This window comes from Malus domestica, chromosome 01 (assembly GCF_042453785.1).
Source record: "Malus domestica chromosome 01, GDT2T_hap1".
NCBI lineage: Eukaryota > Viridiplantae > Streptophyta > Magnoliopsida > Rosales > Rosaceae > Malus > Malus domestica.
The window spans coordinates 16,560,917-16,578,679 of NC_091661.1; the positions used below are offsets into that span (position 1 = coordinate 16,560,917).

At 36.8% G+C, this 17,763-nt stretch overlaps 1 protein-coding gene and 1 long non-coding RNA gene across 2 annotated transcripts; both read right to left on the minus strand.

The window, feature by feature from the left end:
- Positions 1–5,812: 5,812 nt before the first annotated feature.
- LOC139197102 (uncharacterized) lies at positions 5,813–6,354 on the minus strand. The gene is made up of 3 exons (XR_011582149.1): positions 6,215–6,354; positions 6,055–6,106; positions 5,813–5,978 (listed from the first exon to the last, which is right to left on the minus strand). It is a non-coding gene; the product is annotated as an uncharacterized lncRNA (long non-coding RNA).
- Positions 6,355–6,415: 61 nt separating this feature from the next.
- On the minus strand, positions 6,416–12,924 carry LOC114821694 (acyl-CoA hydrolase 2-like). Its single transcript, XM_029094820.2, has 17 exons — positions 12,764–12,924; positions 12,579–12,671; positions 12,355–12,422; positions 12,190–12,271; positions 11,685–11,731; positions 11,310–11,435; positions 10,429–10,506; positions 9,708–9,795; positions 9,436–9,548; positions 9,048–9,110; positions 8,924–8,979; positions 7,910–8,014; positions 7,643–7,699; positions 7,242–7,343; positions 7,098–7,146; positions 6,951–7,019; positions 6,416–6,851 (listed from the first exon to the last, which is right to left on the minus strand). Exons 1-17 carry the CDS (start codon positions 12,777–12,779, stop codon positions 6,777–6,779), a joined length of 1,287 nt encoding a protein of 428 aa, XP_028950653.2. The 5' UTR covers positions 12,780–12,924; the 3' UTR covers positions 6,416–6,776.
- Between the last annotated feature and the right edge of the window lie 4,839 nt (positions 12,925–17,763).

Here is a 17,763-nt window from a genome sequence, read left to right on the forward strand (position 1 = left end):
CGTTTTAGCTTCGAATTCGATTCTGATCATGCCTACACGTTCATATCGACAAGAGCTACAAAAATAAAATAAACAAAGAAATTCTAACATGTCAACGGACAAAAGTCAATGAAAGTCAACCTTTCCATCATTAGGGGTATTTTCGTAATCTTAACCAATTAAAACGTAAATTTTGAAACAGGTCGTTACAGTACGTATAGGTGATTAGATATTCGTTTGTCTTGTGGAATTGATAATGTGTATGCTAACAATTATAATTAATGACGATTGTTGTATGATGTGTGATGATGATGAGATTGCACTATGTTATAGTTGCTTCCGACTAGTTAATTCGCATTGGGGGACCATACTCATTCTAGAGGTGACGCCATCTGGTTAATTTTCATTAGGGATTCATTGCCTACCTGGTTTCATTATTCTCATAAGTGGTTCTGCCTGATTAATCAATCCGCAATAGGGAACGACATTATTGGAGGCATGTCCATGGTTCCACCTGGTTAATCTGTATTGGGGGACCATGCGCACCCTAGGGGTGACTCCGCCTGATTAATCCGCATTGTGGGTCACTGCCTACTCGATTTACTTCCATAAGTGATCATGCCTGGTTAATCTACATTAGGGGAACATATTGTTGGATGATGGTCCTACCTAGTTAATCCACATTAAGGGACCATAGGCATTCAAGGGGATGACTCCGCCTGGTTCATCCGCATTGGGGGTCAATGCTTACTTGATCACATTGGATCTATTAGGTGATCTTGCCTAGTTAATATGCATGGAAGAGCACACTATCGAATGGATGCCTATGGTTTTGCCTGGTTAATCCACATTGGGGGGCCATAAGCATTCCAGAGTTGAGTTCCGTTGAGTGGTCAGGAACACTATCTTCGTTGAACCTTATATTTTTGTGCATGAACGTTGTTACTCAAGGTTACTCTTATGGTTGCAACTTAAGGTTATAATACTGGATTCTGGATATATGGATTGCATGTAGAGAAATATGGCAACCTTATGGAGGTTGGTTTTATTAAACTTAGTGATGTGATATTTGATCTTTGATTGATTAATGTAGTTAGATGTTAATATTGTGCATCTTTGATTCACTGAATCTATTATTTGATGTAATTGTGGAATTGTTAGTGGAAAGCAATATGATATCTATGAAAGTTAAAATGACAATTTGAGCGGCTATATGATTTTGTTAAATAGACTAGAACCTAGTTAATTACTCAACGAGTTCCAGGAATTGAATGATTTTGAAACTCTATTTTTTCCATTTGGAAGTGCCTTGTGGAATGTCAGAATTTATCAATGGGTGAACTACGAATTGCTTGATCCCATTCTAGGATACGTAGGCAGTCCAACAAAGAGATTAGATGCAACCATGAAATAAAAGATAAGTTATTGTGTTGTTGAGCCATTTATTAGTATTTTTGGTCATGTCTCGGAGGCGAGACATGAAAGATGAATATGCATGTGTGACGTCATGTGTCGATCTTGGACGTATCTCAAGATCAGGGCGTAACACAACTAACTAAAATACGTCAAATGGCTTATTGATACTAAGATGCCAAATTTATCCTTAAATTATTATTATTTTCTTTCATTAACACTATGTTTGGACGAAGAAATTTAAGATTACTAAGAAATTTTAAAATGATGGAAATTGAAACGACGATATTTTATTTCTAGAATTTGCGACTTTTCTTGTTTGGTAAACCTAAAAGAATAATGGAATTTAATACGGAATTTGTTATTTTTAAACTCTTATTCATAGAAATTTGGAAATGACACATATTTACATGAAATTTAAACTTGGGAATTGGAAGTCCCAAATTCCAAGTTTTTTTTCCACGCAGAAATTCTAAATTTCTATGTTTGAATTCAAACAAGAGAATTGTTGCATATCAATTTATAAATTCTGATTTTTACTCAAATTTCAAGTTTATTTCTCTCATCCAAACATAGTGTAAGGGAAAACCAAAAGTCCTCGAAAGGAGGGTCTCAATTGAGGGCACAAATTAGGGTTAGAGTTCTTTGACGGTGCAGCCCAGATTTAAATGCATAATCACAATACGACGAAGAAGCTGATATCTTTTAACACGGTGAAGATCTTCTACGAGTGGACAGCGAGTGAGAACGATGAGAGAAATACCAAAATAGTATGACTTGGAGGGAATTAGGGCGGAGGTTTGGAGCTAAACTTCATTTATCAAAGAATGAAAAAGTGGAGTTACCATCAAGACGAAGGAAGTGGAGGAGGCACTGGTTGGATTTCACGATATCGTGATTGCAAAGGTGCTAACATTCAAAGTGGAAAACATGGATGCTTTCATAAACAGATTCACGTCTCTTTGGAGAGGAAAAGAAGGGGTCTCCATTAGAGTCATAGGAAACATACATTTGCTAGCAAGGTTTGTGGGGGCAACGAGACATGTTTAGGTTTCTAGACGCTGACTAACCATGGAAGTTCAACGAGGATCTAGTAATGATCGATGACAGAACACAGAATGGAAGCAATCGATGGGAGCCTTTTTCACTAGGAACTCTATGGGACAAATTCATAAAGTCCCATCTCTGAGATTACCGGAATCAGTTACGCAATCCATTGGAAGGTTAATGGTGACTGTACTAAAGGTTGATCGAACTAAACAAGGATTGTATTGGGAGATTCATAAGAGTAAGAGTCAGGTTTGAAGTCCGAGGGTCGTTGATGTGTGTTACAAAGGTTTGGGTGAATTTCAAATATGAACACTTGCCCAAATATTGCCTAATTTGTGGGCTATTAAAGCACCCTACTAGGGTTTGTAAGGGGAAGTGTTTAGATAGTGCAGGGAATGACGAGAATATGGAAAGAGTGGATGAGCTTTATGCCTTCAAAAACCTGGAAGCAGAGACTGATCCAAGAGGGAACGCAATCCTTTCCTTTAACCGTAAAAATAGCTCGATGGCAAGGAGCAAAGATTGGAAGAGAGTCGTAGACAACAACGCAAAGGCTGGAGTGATAGAAGGGAAGGCAGTTAAATCGAGACATGGTCCAAGAAATCAAGCGGAGCATGGGGAAGCGAGCAGGATCTAAAAAGAAATTGCTTCTACCTAGAAGCAGGAAACACCGAGGGAGTAGAGTTTGGAGGACTTTGGAGCTTCACCTAACTACACACCAGAAACCATTGGTGGAGACACTAGCAGAAAGAATACGAAGGCAAAAAGAACAAGAAGAGATAGAAAGAAAAGCAAGGGAACAGTCCTACGACGCAGGGTTGATCGATCCGGGTGGAGTAGTGGCACCGGGGATTGAGAATGTTAATCTTAAATGTCTAGATGAGAAGACGGAAGCAAGGAAATGAGTAAAAAGGTCACGTGAAAACGACTGGAATTGACTTAAAACATCGCCCTAGAGGAATCGAAAGCAAACAATCAGGTATGTGAGCAACATTTTGAAGGAGACGGAATAGCAAACACGCTCACATAGGATTCTAACCCATTTAATCTTGGGCCTGTCATTGAAGCTATCTCTCGAAAAAAAAGGAACAAAAAAGAGAGGGCGGCAGGCCATGGAACCAGAGAGTTAGGAACTGGATGACACAAACAGAAACGTTAGACTCGGAAGTTTCACTTTCTTCAATGAGGCGGATGAGACCAGCCTTGAGGGGTCTCCACGGTCGCTATGAGACTACTAGCATGGAATTATGCAGGTATTTGGGATGACCTAACAGTTAACAATCTACTGGAGTAAAATAGGCTCCACACCTTCGATATAGTGATACTACTAGAGACTAAGAATTAGGGGTGGAAAAAATTCCCGAAAATCCCGAACCAAACCGAAAAAATCTCAATCCCAAACCAAAAATTTCCCAAACTGAAATTTCGGTACGAGATTCGGGATTAGCTTCTCAATATTTCGGGAATCCCATACCGAACCGAAAATATATAATATTAATTATTATATATATATTTATACATATATATTATATATATTATTCTTTTATAATTGATGCTAGTAGTTTCTAATTCATGCTCCACAACCTGGAATGCCCTACACCTTGCATATTTTTCATGTTCTGTTTGATATTCATTTGGATTTTATTATTGCTGCTACCATGGCTGATGATTTCAGAAAGCTTGATTCTTTTGTCTCTCAACAGATTGCAAAAAGGGTTTAATTAATTTGAATTTTGACTCTGATAAAAACAGTCAGACATGCTAGTTTTAGATAAATGGTAGTGTGAATGAAATGACATTCCTATTTCATAAATGTGTTCTTGAATTATATATTTGAACAACAATTCAAAATTTCATATTTAAATTTGGGATTCCCAATTTGTCCCGAAATCTCGAAAATATTTCGGGATTCTCGAAAATTTGGTTTGGGATTAGTCTTCAAATTCTCGTCCCGAAAATTTTCGGTTTGAAATTCGGGATACTAGTTTCGGTATGGGATATCATAGAATCGTGGTCATTGTTATGCTTTTCTTAAAATGAAGTTGGGTAGGGACTTAATGTATGTTGTGGGGCTAAAAAAGGGATAAGGGAGGTGTTTGTATGTTTTGGAATGATGATAACCAAGTTTTGCTGGTTAAGTATGCAGAGTTTCTAGAAGAGGTATGCATCCAAGACAATCAGAGCAACTGCTTGCGGTGATTATTTGCCGTTTATGCAAAGCACGGAGAAGCAAGTAGCCCTTTACCACAGTGGTGGAAATGTGTTGAACCCTTGTATAGCTATCAAGCATAAATCATCTCTCCCAATTATATAGATCAATTTAGCATACATTATTATTCTATCATTCGGAAAACAAACAAAAAACAAAAGAAAATTGTAGTGTAATTTTCACCAAAAAATAAAAGGAATATCGTGCAGAGGTTTTTGACTGAAACAGTACCAGTTAAAATGTAAACAAAGCCGCAGAGTAATCAAACATTTTGGTCACAACAAGAACAAGAACATCACAGAAAATAAAGATGATGTTTCATTACAACTTTAGGCTATTATTCTCTGCACGACAGGCAAAGGAAGACGACAACGTCAACAACGCCGGATACTGCTACATCTCTTGAAATGTGTTACTAACTTATTACACAATTTAGTGCAGAAATCTGGAACCGAAGTCAAAACTGGTTCACAACTTAGATGTGGCAGCCGAAGTTGGTCTAATTCGCCTATTTAGGGACTCTTGCGTCGATGATGCAATAAGCTGCCATCAAAACATACATTAACTTTAACTTTAGTTCATCACACAACGCTTAGATAGGTGCAAACCAAGGACGTAGCTAGTGTAGGCCTTGGGGGCAGATGCCCCCACTCATTTTTTTAAAAAAAGGTTGCGTTTTAATTCTCAATAACCAGCTCTAAACTAGTCTACCGTTTTGAAAATGCCTTACCTAATGACAATTTAATTAACAATTAATTTAATTGTGCCTCCCGTTTTTCTAACCTTAGGTTGTTAATCCACACAAAACTCATCCCACCATCTATGGAAAAGCAATTTCAGTCCTCAACTTCATCAGATTCTTCCTCCCCTTTCATTCAACCAAAACTCAATTGAATTTAGAATGTTATAGACAGTTGGAGTTCAAGTAATCAATTATCAAAATTCAACACAAGAATTTTACTTCACAAGGTATTTTATACGACTTTACTTCATTAATTTGTTTTTGGCATTTCAATTTAGAATTTAGCTTTCTAATTTAGAGATCAATGGATGAATGAGAAAATGATTATTTTTATATAAAGAGATATTTAATGGTATTCGTAATGATATTGTTGTGCAACGCTTTCAAAACATGAAAACGATTAAAGAAATATTGTAATATGTTGTATGAAAAACTTTATGGATTAATATATTAGTGTTTTGTTCAATACATTCTTGAGATTTTTAATTGTGACTTTATTGTTCGACGATGCCTCCGCTCATACAAATCTCTGGCTTCGTCCTGATGCAAACCAACTTTGAAGAGAGACGGGCAGTATGCAATAAGCTGCCATCAAAAAACATACACATCAGTATTTCAAGTTTTAAACGATAAACTGAGAACGAGGCATATTGAGACATACCACCACATTCGGTAACCAGTCATCAGCTCTAATCGGACGTTGAAGCCACATCCTGGGAGAATATTTGAAAAAATATATATATGTTTAATAAAAAAAATTTTGATCATTCTCAACTCAACGACGAAAATTTTAAAGATAAAAACAAAAAGGGGGGGCTTACGCATGGTCCAAACTAACTCCTCTTCTGCGGTCGGGATTCAGACCTACACCCAAAAATATCAAATCTGAAGCATATGCTACAACACATCTGGACCTCGATCAACTCAATGCATAAGTTAAATCTCTTAAATGATGTTAAGGATATCGATCAAAATATTTAAACAAACAAGATTTTAATCTAACAATTTGGTTGATTAGAGACTGAAACCAAAATAACCCTTTAAATAAATAAGAGTTCGGATATCTCGAGTCAAAATAACCCACCAGCTGGGGTTCCATTTCTCCGTCTACCGAGTTCACCTTTCAAACACAAATAATTTCACGTTCAGTTCAAAATGTGCTATTGACTTATTACACTGCTACATCTCAATACAATTGAAATGTGTTATCTACTTATTACACAATTTAGTGTAACGTCTTGACAATTAATGCTATATAGTTTCCATTATTCTATATGGTTGTAAAACCCAGTGCACAAATCTGGAACCAAACTCAATTCACCGGACATGATCGCCGAACGCTGCTTTTAGATGTGCTACAGTATTCTGCATGCACCAACCAGCTCACAACTTAGATGTGGCAGCCGGAGTTGGTCTGATTGGCCTGTTTAGGGACTCTTGGGTCAATGATACAATAAGCTGCCATCAAAACATACATTAACTTTAGTTCATCGCACGATGCTCACATAGATGCAAATCAACAGCAAAGAGAGACGGGCAGTACGTAAAAGTCTATACCTCTCCCTCTCTGTTAAACATTTGGCCTGAAACAAATCCACGTGTGTCGTAGGCAATCGGACTCACTATCTGTTGAAAAAACATATGCGTTAGCATTTTAAGTTTTCAACGAAACTACACATAAGAATGAGGCATATTGACACATACCACATACAGTAACCAGTCATCAGCTCTAACATGACGGTGAAACCACATCCTGGGAGAATATTTGAAAAAAAAATGTATGTTTAATAAATTTTTTATCATTCTCAACTCAATGACCAAGTGTTTTAAAGAAAAAGAGTGACTTACGCATGGTCCAAACTAACTTGACTCAACTTAACTCCAATTCTGCGGTGGGGATTCAGACTTACAGCAGCAAATATCAAATCTGAAGCATATGCTACAACACATCTGGAAATCAATCATACAAAAATAATCAATGTATATATACAAGAATAAAGAACAACAGATGTAGTGCACTACGTTTAACAATAAAATATCTAAAGAATCAATCATACAGGAAACAGTCACCATCTCCGCAAAACAATATTCACTAAAATAAATATCCTATAGTAACCCACGATGAGAGTTCCATGAAATTTTACTCTGATTTAATTTCATTGTGAATGCAATTACTAAGTGTGATAGATCTCACAAGCATAAATAACCAGGGAACTCAACGTCAGCTTAAAGATAAAATGGATGCATACCTATGCAAAGCCTGATCGTCAGAAAGTTTTCCTTTTGCTCTAAACCAGAACCTCAAACTGAAATGTCATTGAATTCTACTTAGATAAGAGTTCAGTACCAAAACTGATAAATCAATATTCACAACAACAATAAAGTCTTATCCCACTAAGTGGGATAAATCATTATTCAATAATAAAAATTAAAATATCCTGGTTCACATGAAGCATGAAGCAAACCGAGGAAAGAAAAAGGAGAGAGAGCGAGAGATCACAGTACAGCAAGCAAACCTCGGTGCAGATTTAGTCTGATTGGTTGAGCTGCTAGGCTCACAAAATCGTATCTCTATAGGCCAAGGCACAAATTTCTTTGCAGCTGCCTTGATTCGATAAGTCCTGATTCAAGCAGTCAAAAATATCATATATATAACTTTTTTCATCAGCTATCAATAAACTGAGATTTTCTGAAGAAAAAAAAAAGTTTCTATAGACGTTATAAAAAAGATCTCTAACAGACCCTGCGTAAAACGAGAGCCTTGTGCACTGGGTACGACCTTTTTTAGACGTTATAAAAAAGATCTCTAACAAAAGTATAAACTCTACACTTTTATAAACCTTAAGATAGTTGTTTGCTAAGGTCTTTGACACAAAAAACCTAATAAAATAAAATAAACAGTTAACTTTTCCAAATTATTTATTAACAAAAGTTTTCATGATCCATAATCAGAATGATCTCCCGTTCAAAACCAATTCATCAGAACTAAATAAATCCAGCTGACACTATATTTTTAGCAAGGCAATAAGAAAACAACATCCACTCAAGAAACTTCAATCCAGTATCATTCAAGCCCAGATGGATTGAGAGTCTATCCAACTTAGGGACCGGTCCAAATCAAGATATTTTTTGTGCATGGTTTCCACCCAAGCACAGAAGTTTTGTTTCATGGAGAGTCTAGACTCCATGAACCATCCCCTCTAATTTGTGGAACAAATGAGAAGGGGCTTTTACTGTATCTGGCTGATATTCTTTTCTGAAAGCTACTCTAATTTATGGAACAAATGAGAAGGGGCCTTTACTTTATCTGGCTGGATATTCTTTTCTGAAGGCTACAGCCTTAAAATACATAGCTGTGTGACTATGTCCACTACACTAATAGTACAGTTTGTATAGAAATCCCAACTCAACTCCCCAACACTAAGAAAGGGGAAGAAAAATGAAAAAAACAAACAAATGGGTAAATTACAAGCTGATTTTTTACAGGCATGATGCACATAATAAAGGTCTAGAAGCCATATATATCTTACCTTGGAAGACGTGGATCAAGAAGACGTTTTTCACGTAGTTCTTCCATTGACAGAAGCTGTTATGGATCAAGAGTTCAGTATTTGCAACCACCCTACTGTTTACAAATAAAAAATAAAATTTTACTTTATCTGGAGCAGGCACAGATAGCATTGTTGCTTGCTGGTGGACAGACCCTTCTTCTTCTTTCTGGAAAACAAATACAACCAATCTTACCATCAATAGGTAACATTGCATCAGCAGCTGCCATTAGCATACATTGAAGGAAAGGAAATAAATAATACTTCTTAGGGCAAAGACTTATTAGTTTATCTGTACAAATTTGAAAGGCATATCTAATCTCTGTTTACCATAGACATGGTTCATAAGCTTAATCTGATTAACAAATATTGATCAATATTGGACCTGTACCCACTTTGATATGCAATTTAGTGTACAAAGGTATTAATGACAAGCAAAGATAATGAAAAGACTGTTATCAGATCATTTGTAAAGTGTCTAAATAAATGGTTACTTTAAATGATGCCAATAACGTGAAAATGTTAATCCCCTTTTGTATTGCATCCACTCTTCGAGTAGCAAAGCTCTTCCCATCACGTACTCTGTGGACTTGATATATAATTGGTGCTGCAAAGCAATTCTCGCACATAAGCAGAAATATATTGATAAAATATATACTCATATTGCCTCTTATCTTAAGATTTTTATTGTTAGATATTAGGCTCATATATAAATTAAAAGGCATTGTTGTTGTTGTTGTCGTAGGCTCATACATAAATTACTTACTGTTACAATCCCCAACAAGCAGAAAATGTGCATGCAGACTATGGACAAGTTTAAGACAATCAACAGTTTTCGTTGCCGCAGCCAATGCCTGCATTTAATAAAGTATATTAGAAACATGTACACTACTTTAAATGAATCCCGTGTCCGAATGAACTCAAACTCTACCAATCACAGAACAATCAAATTGAGTTGCAGATATAGTTAAGAAGCAGAAACACATTACAGATAAAACAAAAAGAAACTTCTCAGTCTTTAACAGATAAAACAAACTTGATGTCCCACTGAACATAAACATTTGAGCAAATATAGAGCACCCTTGTAATATTTAAATAATCAAGTTGACATCTCAATAAACAATGGGTGTTTAATAAAATATTAATTAATTGAATATTAATTTTCACACAAATATAAAACACTGAAAACGATTGTTACAAAGATACAGGCAATCAAAGTCAGAAAAGTGTGGAGACAATCTTCGTGCACTTAACAAGGTTGATATGTCCTTTTTTGTCCTTTAATTTTCAGGCAGAATTAGGAAGCTTATTGTATCAAGCATGCAAGTTCTAGTTCCACAGTCCACCACGATATTTCATTTCTTTCACTACATCGACTGTCCATTCATTGAGAAACATTCAGTAGAAAAATAGTAGACAGAAAGAGAAAAAGATACTCAATCATGCCTGTATTAGACAGAAAGAGAAAAAAAGATACTTAATCATGCCTGTCCAACTAACTGTCCTCCAAAAACCTGTCCGAATCTTGGTGCATCCGGCAAAGTAATCCCTCGAAATATGTTTACCTTCAAGGGGAAAAGAAATTCGAATCTTATCAACCAAAAGAATTCTTTGAATATGCCCACATTACAAGTATTACTCAAAATATTTCAAAATGCAGTATAATATGGAATTACATAATCTCTCTACACAGAATGCCAATCATTTTTTTTTTTTTTTTTGAGAAGAAACTAAAAACATTTTATTAAAAAAGAAAAGTGGAATTACACAGAAGTGGATAAGAAATCCACCAATAACAAAACAAGAAAATCTCTTAAGAGGATCTGATTACAAGTAGCAAAACCTCAACCAAAATCACTTTACGGCTGCTAACATATCCCACAGTATGTGAGAAAGGGGGTAGTATCCAACTGAATATTTTTGAGAGATCAAAGTTTTCACTTTGACTAGTGAAAATCTATGAGATCCCACAATTTCAGAAAGTAGATAAAGGTAAAGGTCGTACCCAGTGCACAAGGCTCCCGCTTTAGGCAGGGTCTGGGAGAGGCTGCTCCCAAGTCTCGAACCCGAGACCTACCGCTCATGGGCGAAGGCACTTGCCATCGCACCAAGTGCGACCTCTAATTTTTTTGGTCAACTAATTTGATGCTTATACATGCAAAATTAGTAAAAAAAAAAATCAACAATCACTAGAGTCAGATAGCACACAACAACTGGCACTATAAGCATCACATCATAACTACATACCTTTGAATGCAATGCTAGCAAAACACAAAACAGTAACTACATCAAATATCTTAAACATCATTATAACTCGAAAAACAAAAGATAGAAAAAGTATTCTCTTGAAGATTTGGTAGAAAAATACTTCAATTGGATCCAAATGCAGTATATTCTCAACAAGAGAGCATGTCTCTTGAACTTCATCAGCATTCCAGATTGATTTTGGCTGCAGCAGAGTACAGTTCTCATGGGGTAGCACCAAGCAAGTCAGCTGCCAAAAGTAAGAACACGTCAGAAACCACTGTTAGCATACATAAGACAGCGTTTTAAAGGAAAATCTTGTGAGCTTGAGCACCAGATGGATGTAGTTGTCACACAGAAACAATATAAGAGGATTGCGAAGTTCCCCCTATGTGTACTGCCTAATCTACCATTAAAGCCCAGGCTCGCAACGCATAATCTCTAAGCAGCCAAAGAAGAAAAATGAAAAGCTAAGATATTATATGTACATTTTAACTACCTTAGATAAAGCAATCACATCGGCCTGATGTTCAATTGATGCAAAACCTGCAAAATTAACTTCACATTATACTTCCTTGATAATGGACGGTGACACAATTCCAGCTACATTATTACGAATCATGGGCCAATGCCTCACACATCCGTCACCCAAAAATCTTAAGTACAAGGATTCATCATTTATACCCTAAACCAAACAACGACTTTATCTAAAGAAATCGAGGACAACCACCTGGTTTCATGTCAACACCTCAACTTAAATTGCATCCAATTAAACTACTGCAACAACATACTGAACATGGAAACCATTTAACAATATCCAATCAAGCAATCTCTAAAGATCAGAAACAGATCCCAGAAAGCAGAAACCGTATCTCATATCATATGTATACAAACGATTAAAAAATTCTCAGTGAATCATCACAAAACGGTATAGAAAAGTAACACAACTTCTTAATTTCAAAACGGGATATATAAAAAATGCGTTCTGAATTCTCAGTTCTCACCATAACCAAAATAATCATATCGTTTCAATTTGAACTCGGGTTGATTTCCTTCATAGGCATTAACAGAACCAGTAACTTCAGCCTGTGTAAGCAACCTACTGAATCAGACTCCAGCTCACCACCTTCCAATACAACTAACCAATAAGCCATGACAATCAGACTAACCTCTCCTTCCCATATGAAGTAAACCCCGTCGCCTGCTTCACCTTCACGAACAACATACTCTCCACTCTCTACACACACAAAAAAAAAACTCAAAATCCTCACCACCATCACAAAAACTATACATACACAGTTTTATATATGTATCCGCACATAAAGTATAAAAATTTACTGATAGAATTGAGCTTAAATTAAGCCGAAAAAGCAATTAGATTATAGAAATTGACCGTAGCGTTTGACAACGACGAGCTGGGCGATTTTCTTGAGAGAGGAGCTCGGGAGCCTCTGAAGCAGAGGAACGCAGCCCAGGAACTCAATTACTGCAAAATGCACACACAGAGAGAAGCATGCTCAGCGATTGAGTGGACATAATCGAAATTAGGGTTTCGAATTAGAGTTTTTCGCGACGAACCTGATTCCGAGTCCATGGTGTGAAATCGGCGAAGTTGAAGTGGTTTGGTGAACGTTTCGCCGGAAAAATGGACAGACACGGAAATGATTGGCGGGGGAGAGCGGAAGAACGTGTTTATTATTTTTCTTTTGGTAAAATGGGGAATAAGTTGAATAAGTTGAAAACACCGGAACAAGTGTTTATACTATCTCCGACTCTTGAGTTAAAAGGTAAAAAATTTAGCACAAACAATTTAGAGTCTAACCTAGAAATAGCTTTTCTCCAATTGTTATGGACTAAAATTTTAATTCTAGATTATTAAAGAATGAATTAGACTAATTTTTTTAAAGTAACTTTAAAAATAAATAAATTTAAAAATATATATATATATATATATATATATTAGGGTAAAAGATTGTTTACTACCCTCATATTTCCTGATTTTCAACATTTAGTACATCAAGTTTTTTTCATTCCAGAGTCATACCTAAAGTGTAAATTTTGGAACAGTCTCATACATCCGTTAATCAAACCGTTAAGTCTCCCGTTAACTGTGACGTGGTGCTCATGTGGACAATAATTGGACGCCAAGTGTCATTCACATGGAAATTAAAAATAAATTATTTATAAAATAAATAAATAAATAAAATTAGTATATATATATAATTAATATAAAATTAAAAATAATAAAATATAAATAAAAAAAAAAAAAAACCTTCATCTTCCCCAAATCCCAATAGTGCCCACCCTCCCATCACCCACCTCTTCGTCTTCCCCGCACCCTCACCCTCTCCTTCCCTTCCCTCTTCTGCAACCCTCTCCTTCCCTCCTTTCTCTCTTCTGCACCTGCACCACCACCCTCCATTCTCTACTCTGCAACTCGTACTCACCCTCCCACACCCAACCATTCTCCCCCTGCACACCCAACCCTTCTCCTTTTTCTTCTTCCTCCTTCTTCTTCTTCTTCCTCCTCCTTCTTTTTCTTCTTCTTCTTCTTCTTCTGGGTTGCAAATTCGGTTTTTTTTCCCTTCTTCTTCCTTCTGGGTTGCAGATTCAGTTTTTTGTTTTTTGTTTTTTTTCCTTCTTCTTCTTCTTCCTCCTTCTTCCTCCTTATTCTTCTTCCTCCTCCTCCTTCTTCTTCTACTGGGTTGCATATTCGGTTTTTTGTTTTTTTTTCCTTCTTCTTCTTCTTCTTCTTCTTCCTCATTCTTCCTCCTTCCTTTTCTTCCTCCTCCTTCTTTCTCATCCTTCTTCTTCTAGGTTGCAGATTTGTTTTTTGTTTTTTTTCCTTCTTCTCCTTCTTCCTCCTTCTTCTTCTTCTGGGTTGCAGATTCGACTTTTTTTTTCCCTTCGTCTTCTTCTTCTTCCTCCTTCTGGGTTGCAGATTCTTTTTTTTTTAATTTAATTAATTATTTTAATATTTTTAATGACACGTGGAGCCCAGTCATTGTCCACATGGGCGCCACGTCATCACTTAACGAGAGAATTAACAGTTTGACTACCGGATGTATGAGACTGTCCCAAAATTAACACTTTAGGTATGACTCTGGGACGAAAAAAACTTGATGTACTAAATATTGAAAACCACGAAATATGAGGGTATTAAACAATCTTTTACCCTATATATTATGTAGACGATCCTAAATTAATTTTATGAATGTTTTAACTTAAAAATATTTAAATTTTGATAAATATTGAAAAATCACTAAACTGACACATAAAACTCATGAAACACTATGACGAAATATGAAATACATGATAGAAATATAAACACAAAACACATGAAATATATATAAAACACACAAAACACAAGAAACATATGAAACACATACAAAACACATGGTAGAGATGTATAACAACCAAACACATGAAACACATACCGAATCTTGCATCTTCCATTTTCTTTTTGCTTTCTTTTGCTTATCTCTTCCTTGGACCTTGCAAAAGAAGAAGTTAGGGCTACCGAATTGACACATTCATTACCATCATTGTGCTTGCAACTTCATTACCAAATAATTTTCTCCATTGTTGGTCTGCATCGGTTCCCCATCTCGAACAATCCTTTAGGACATCCCAAACATGACGCAACTTAAAAGCTTGATTTTTAGCGTAGTTCTTGTCTTGTAAATCATTATTACTTTGTCACCCTATGCAAGGAACATATAAATACAATTAGTTGCAAAATAAGATTATGTACACAAATAAGATATCAACAAAGAAATTCACCACTTCTATGACGCTTCTTCCACTAGCCACGACTCTCTCAAAGCTTCCATTCCATAAAGTGCACACTTTGTTAATAACCTTCCACCGATCATAAACACTAGCAACCACCATTCGATTAGTGTTGGAGTTTTCATTGAACTTATCAACAATTTTAGCCCACAAAACTTTTTTATTTTGATTCGTGCCTACGGCACCATTTTTGCTGATACAAACTCATGTTAAGCACAGAGCAACATTTTCTTTATATGACCAATTACGACCTCTAATATGATCTTTTGCCATCTTGAAAATTTAGATATGGGAAGAAATTGTCAAATCCCTGCCTGGGTCCCCACCACATCCCGGGCTCGACTCCTCCGTAGCACGATATTGTCTGCTTTGGGCCCCGACCATGCTCTCACGGTTTTGTTTCTGAGAACTCACACGAGAACTTCCTAGTATGTATATATATATATATTTTTTATTTATTCCATTCCTGGGGAAATTATACATGTTTTACGGCAAGGGGTTAGAGCGTTGATAAATGAAATGATTTTGAAAAACTTTGTTTTTGCCCACTCACACTTTCTGTTTTGCGCCCCTCCAGGTTTTAGGTAGGCTTGCTGTTGGTGGCATTTGAGGATTTCGGCGGTTCTGACAAAATATAATATCCATAGGACCTTTTCTGGTACTGTATAACTAGTATTTGTCCTACTATATTGCACCTAAACTTTCTACGCTCTGATTAGGTGTATTTACACTTGTATCTCATTCCTAGCACTTTCTGCTTATTAGTTCACATTAATTAGATTTCAACTTTTATTTATTCGTATATATCTTATCCTTATCGCTTCTGCACTGTGCACAAGGTTACGTCACCCTCACGTGACGGCCAGCATGCCCTGATTCGGGTCGGGGTGTGTCAGTTTGGTATCACATCCCGGCCCAAACGAAACCCCTTCCCGGGCTCGACTCCGCCGTAGCTCGATATTGTCCGCTTTGGGCCCCGACCACGCCCTCACAGTTTTGTTTCTGGGAACTCACAAGCAACTTCTCAGTGGGTCACCCATCATGGGATTGCTCTCGCGCGAACTCGCTTAACTTCAGAGTTCCGATGGAACCCGAAGACAGTGAGCTCCCAAAAGGTCTCGTGCTAGGTAGAGATGGGAATATACATATAAGGCTTACATGATCCACTCCCCTGGGCGATGTGGGATGTTACAATCCACTCCCTTAGGGGCCTGACGTCCTCGTCGACACACTTCCTGGCAGGGATTGGCTCTGATACCAAATTGTCACATCCCGGCCCGGGCGGGACCACTTCCCGGGCTCGACTCTGCCGTAGCACGATATTGTCCGCTTTGGGCCCTGACCACGCCTTCACGGTTTTGTTTCTGGAAATTCACGAGCAACTTCCCAGTGGGTCACCCATCATGGGATTGCTCTCGCACGAACTCGCTTCACTTCGGAGTTCCGATGGAACTTGAAGCCAGTGAGCTCCCAAAAGGCCTCGTGCTAGGTAGAGATGAGAATCTACATATAAGGCTTACATGATCCACTCCCCTGGACGATGTGGGATGTTACAGAAATGGTTTTGAAATATGGTAGAAAGAAAAAAAATAGTTGGAGAAAATTGAGTTTTGTGTGGATATTTGAACAAATACATAGGTATTCATAAGTTTTTGGATGAATTTTGAGTTAAATAATTTTTTTTAATTATTTTAGCTGTTGGAATTTAATTTGGGCTGTTAAATTTTATTTTTTTTTACCGTTAGATTTAATCATATTCGATCTCAGCAGTTGGATTCAATAAATTTTAAATATAAAACAAAACAAGAAAAATGAACCTGGAATGTTGGTTGATCCAACGGTCCAATTGATCATGGCCGTCAAAGAACGTGTTTATTATTTATTTTTGGGTAAAAAGACGGCAAGTTGAAAACATGTAACAAGTTAACAAGTCTCTTACAATTTATTTAAAAAATGTAAAATAAAAGTTAATTATTTTCTATCTAAGTGTCTAAGTGAGAGTCATGGCTTTGACAGCTAGGCAGGTCTAGGCAAACTTTTTTAATTTGAAACAACTAGGGATTAATTTGGGAGCCAACTATCTAGGCGGGTATTTTTAGAACAATGATAATATCATAGAGAATGAAGATGATGTTTCACTAGAACTTTTAGGCTATTATTTTCGGAACCATATCTCCTCCAGACCCAAATAAACAGAGCCTAAGGATCAAATGATACGGGCCGTTGAAGTTTGATCCAACGGCTACAAAACAGGGACCCCTCTAAAAGTTATAATAATTGTAGCCGTTGGATCAAATTTCAACGGTCTGGATCATTTGATCCTTAGGCTCAGTTTATTTGGGTCTGGCAGGGATCCGGTTCCATTATTTTCTACACGACTGCAAAGGAAGATGACAATGTTAGCAACCCCGTACACTGCTACATCTCAATTAAGGGTGGAATATTTTGAAAAGAGATAATCTCCATATCCCTTCCTCTTAATCCACCAAATCAGAGAATCTGTACCATTGAAATTTGATCAACGACTGAAGTTATTATAAATTTTAAAGTGGGCCCTTGTTTATAGCCGTTGCATCAAATGTCAATAGCACAGATTATCTGATTTGGTGGATTAGGAGGAAGGGATCCGGATCCCTTTTCGAAAATTTTATCATATTATCGTATCAATCATATTACCAACTGTAACCTACTAATTTTGTGCCAAATTGATAATGGGACGGTAATTGTACCATACCGAATATAAATAGTATGGTAATGGTACCCACAATCATTACCGACGGTATTAT

Coding starts and splice junctions, on each gene's coding strand:
- LOC114821694 (XM_029094820.2), bottom strand. Junction 8,015..8,923: donor CTTGATCCACGTCTTCCAAG/GTAAGATATATA, acceptor TGCTTGAATCAG/GACTTATCGAATCAAGGCAG. Junction 7,700..7,909: donor CAGACTAAATCTGCACCGAG/GTTTGCTTGCTG, acceptor ATGACATTTCAG/TTTGAGGTTCTGGTTTAGAG.